We start from the raw sequence: 3,500 nt of genomic DNA, 5'->3' as shown, positions 1-3,500 counted from the left end.
AACTTAAAAAAAACCCAAATATGTACGAGCTGCGTTCGCTTCCCGCGTTTGCGCGTCTTACTTGTTTTGTATATATTTTCTACAACAACACAGACACCCACAGATGAGGGGAACTACCAACGGTCAGGTGTATGAAGCCAGACGGGTATCAGTCAAAAGGCCCGTCTAGAGTTTGAATGGACAGGTATCAGGTATCTACATATAATGCAGATCTAGGTGATGATCCAGTCTTCTCCATGTATGGCTATCCAGGGTTAGGGTCCGTGTCGTGGTCTTCATATATGGAGAAGGCCCATATATGGAGCGTGACAGGAGGTGTGACGGACTGACCGCGCTACGACGCGGTAGGCACAATAATTGTCATACATATCTAAATATGTATGACACTTTCCTCAATTCCATAGCAACCATATACAGCCCTAGTTGCTATCGTGATCAATTTACCATATTAGGTAGAGGTCAGCACGCAATCGACATCCTTGATTGGTCAAACCCAAACCATCGGCTTCACGGATTGGCCAAACTGTGCGTGACGTTTGTGCATCTGAAACAATATAAGTGAAGACAGAGAACATTCCATGCTTTTACACAGCAGGACTCGACCAATAGGATACCATCTGGTCAATATAGGACCTATTCTAGTGAGTAATGTTACGCTGGGCGGAGCGTCTGAGAGGACCAGAGACAGCCAATCAAAGAGCGGTGACAGTGAGACACTGTGTGTACTGCTTTGGAGGAGACCCCCGGGACGACGAGAAGAAGATTGATGTGAACGTCTTCAACACAAAGTCTTTGATCTGGAGGAAGTTGACCCCAGCAGTGACACCTGGAAGAGAACGTCACCTTGAGGTTCCCTCAAGGCGTCAAGGCCACACCGCTGTTCTGATTGAAGACACCGTCTACCTCTGGGGAGGTTATCCTTACGACAATGTTCTTTCTGCATTTGATGTCGACGCCCACAGATGGTTCAAACCACAGGTGTCTGGGACCGTTCCAGAGTGGAGGTACAAACACTCAGCCTGTGTTTTGGGGAAGGTCATGTATATTCATGGAGGTTGGACTCGGAATAGTCTCACTAATGACATCTGCAAGTTGGACACCACCACAATGGTCTGGACTTTAATCAACACCAGAGGAACTCCACCTCCTGCTACATACTGTCACTCTGCTACCATCATCGGGACAAAGATGTTTGTATTTGGAGGCTATGGGGGGGGTCCGTTCGATCAGTACTACGACAGCTACTACAACACCATCAGAGTGTTTGACACAGAGACCAACCACTGGCTGGTCACACCTTCTTCTACACAGCTTCGTCCAGAAGAACAAGAGGATCATTCGGCCTTTACCTACAATGGAGAGCTGTACATATGTGGTGGTCGCCGCGGTAACAAGTACTTCAATGATCTGTGGAAATTCAGTCCAGAGACCTTCTCCTGGAAGAAGGTTGAGCCTAAGGGGAAACCACCCCCACATAGGTTGAATAGGATGTGCTGTTGCATGGTGGGAGATCGCGTCATCCTCTTTGGAGCAGACCAGAGACCATGTGACCTGCATGTCTTAGACTTCAGTCCTAGCCTCAAGACATTATGTAAGCTAGCGGTTATTCAGTACGGTCTGGAGCAGTCTGGACTCCCACACAACATCAGGTGGGAACTGGTTCATGGACAGCGACAGCACACCGAACTGCCAGAACTGCAAAAAAAATAAGTGTTATAGAAGAAGAAAATAAATCGGTAAAAAAACCAATAGTGGCCTTTTTCCCCCTTCAGGCGTGGCCCCCTAACAACACTGACATGTGGGACCAATGAAAAGGAGGAAAATAAAACAGCAAGCCAATCAAAAGACAGTTTTGCCGGGGGCACGGTGGCAGTCTTCTCCATGTATGGCTATCCAGGGTTAGGGTCAGTGTTCTGGTCTTCATATATGGAGAAGGCCCATATATGGAGCGTGTCAGGAGGTGTGACGGACTGACCGCGTTAAGACGCGGCAGGCACAAGAATTGTCATACATATCTAAATATGTATGACACTTTCCTCAATTCCATAGCAACCATATATAGCCCTAGTTGCTATCGTGATCAATTTACCATATTAGGGAGGTCAGCACGCAATCGACATCCTTGATTGGTCAAACCCAAACCATCGGCTTCACGGATTGGCCAAACTGTGCGTGACGTTTGTGCATCTGAAACAATATAAGTGAAGACAGAGAACATTCCATGCTTTTACACAGCAGGACTCGACCAATAGGACACCATCTGGTCAATAGGACTTATTCTATAGTGAGTAATGTTACGCTGGGCGGAGCGTCTGAGAGGACCAGAGACAGCCAATCAAAGAGCGGTGACAGTGAGACACTGTGTGTACTCCTTTGGAGGAGACTGGTCGGACGACGAGAAGAAGATTGATGTGAACGTCTTCAACACAAAGTCTTTGATCTGGAGGAAGTTGACCCCAGCAGTGACACCTGGAAGAGAACGTCACCTTGAGGTTCCCTCAAGGCGTCAAGGCCACACCGCTGTTCTGATTGAAGACACCGTCTACCTCTGGGGAGGTCATCCTCGTTACCTCTGGGGAGGTTATCCTTACGACAATGTTCTTTATGCAATTGATGTCGACGCCCACAGATGGTTCAAACCACAGGTTTCTGGGACTGTTCCAAAGGGGAGGGACGGCCACTCAGCCTGTGTTTTGGGGAAGGTCATGTATATCTATGGAGGATGGACTCAGAATAGACACACTAATGACATCTGCAAGTTGGACACCACCACAATGGTCTGGACTTTAATCAACACCAGAGGAACTCCACCTCCTGCTGCATCACGTCACTCTGCTACCATCATCGGGACAAAGATGTTTGTATTTGGAGGCTATGGAGGGGGGGGTCAGTACTACAACACCATCAGAGTGTTTGACACAGAGACCAACCACTGGCTGGACACACCTTCTTCTACACAGCTTCGTCCAGAAGAACGAGAGGATCATTCAGCCTTTACCTACAACCGAGAGCTGTACATGTGTGGTGGTTGCCGCGGTAAGAAGTACTTCAATGATCTGTGGAAATTCAGTCCAGAGACCTTCTCCTGGAAGAAGGTTGAGCCCAAGGGGAAACCACCCCCACATAGGTTGAATAGGATGTGCTGTTGCATGGTGGGAGATCGCGTCATCCTCTTTGGAGAAGACCACAGACCAGGTGACCTGTATGTCTTAGACCTCAGTCCTAGCCTCAAGACATTATGTAAGCTAGCGGTTATTCAGTACGGTTTGGATCAGTCTGAACTCCCACACAACATCAGGTGGGAACTGGCAGCCATGACTAACACCATAATGTGTCCCCGTTCAGAATGGGTTAACCAGGCTACTAAGATCCCAGGAGTGCATAGAGTGGATCATAATATGATTCATACAATCATATAATTGGGAGTTCCTAAAGGTCAGAGGTCATGTGACGAATGACTGTGTGCTTCAGTGCTTGACCGTTTCCCATCAGCCTCTTCT

General features: G+C 47.9%; 1 protein-coding gene across 1 annotated transcript; it reads left to right on the top strand.

The window, feature by feature from the left end:
- Nucleotides 1-648: 648 nt before the first annotated feature.
- Nucleotides 649-1,710, top strand: LOC308314641 (kelch domain-containing protein 3-like; the record flags this gene model as incomplete). Its single annotated transcript, XM_080762273.1, has 1 exon — nt 649-1,710. The coding sequence occupies one exon, from the start codon at nt 649-651 to the stop codon at nt 1,708-1,710; it is 1,062 nt and encodes a 353-aa protein (XP_080618399.1).
- Nucleotides 1,711-3,500: the final 1,790 nt, after the last annotated feature.

Source organism: Protomyctophum bolini (genome assembly GCF_963924005.1).
Source record: "Protomyctophum bolini genome assembly, chromosome: 4".
Classification (NCBI taxonomy): domain Eukaryota; kingdom Metazoa; phylum Chordata; class Actinopteri; order Myctophiformes; family Myctophidae; genus Protomyctophum; species Protomyctophum bolini.
The sequence above is the reverse complement of the archived record's forward strand: the minus strand, read 5'-3'. Positions and strand labels throughout refer to the sequence as shown.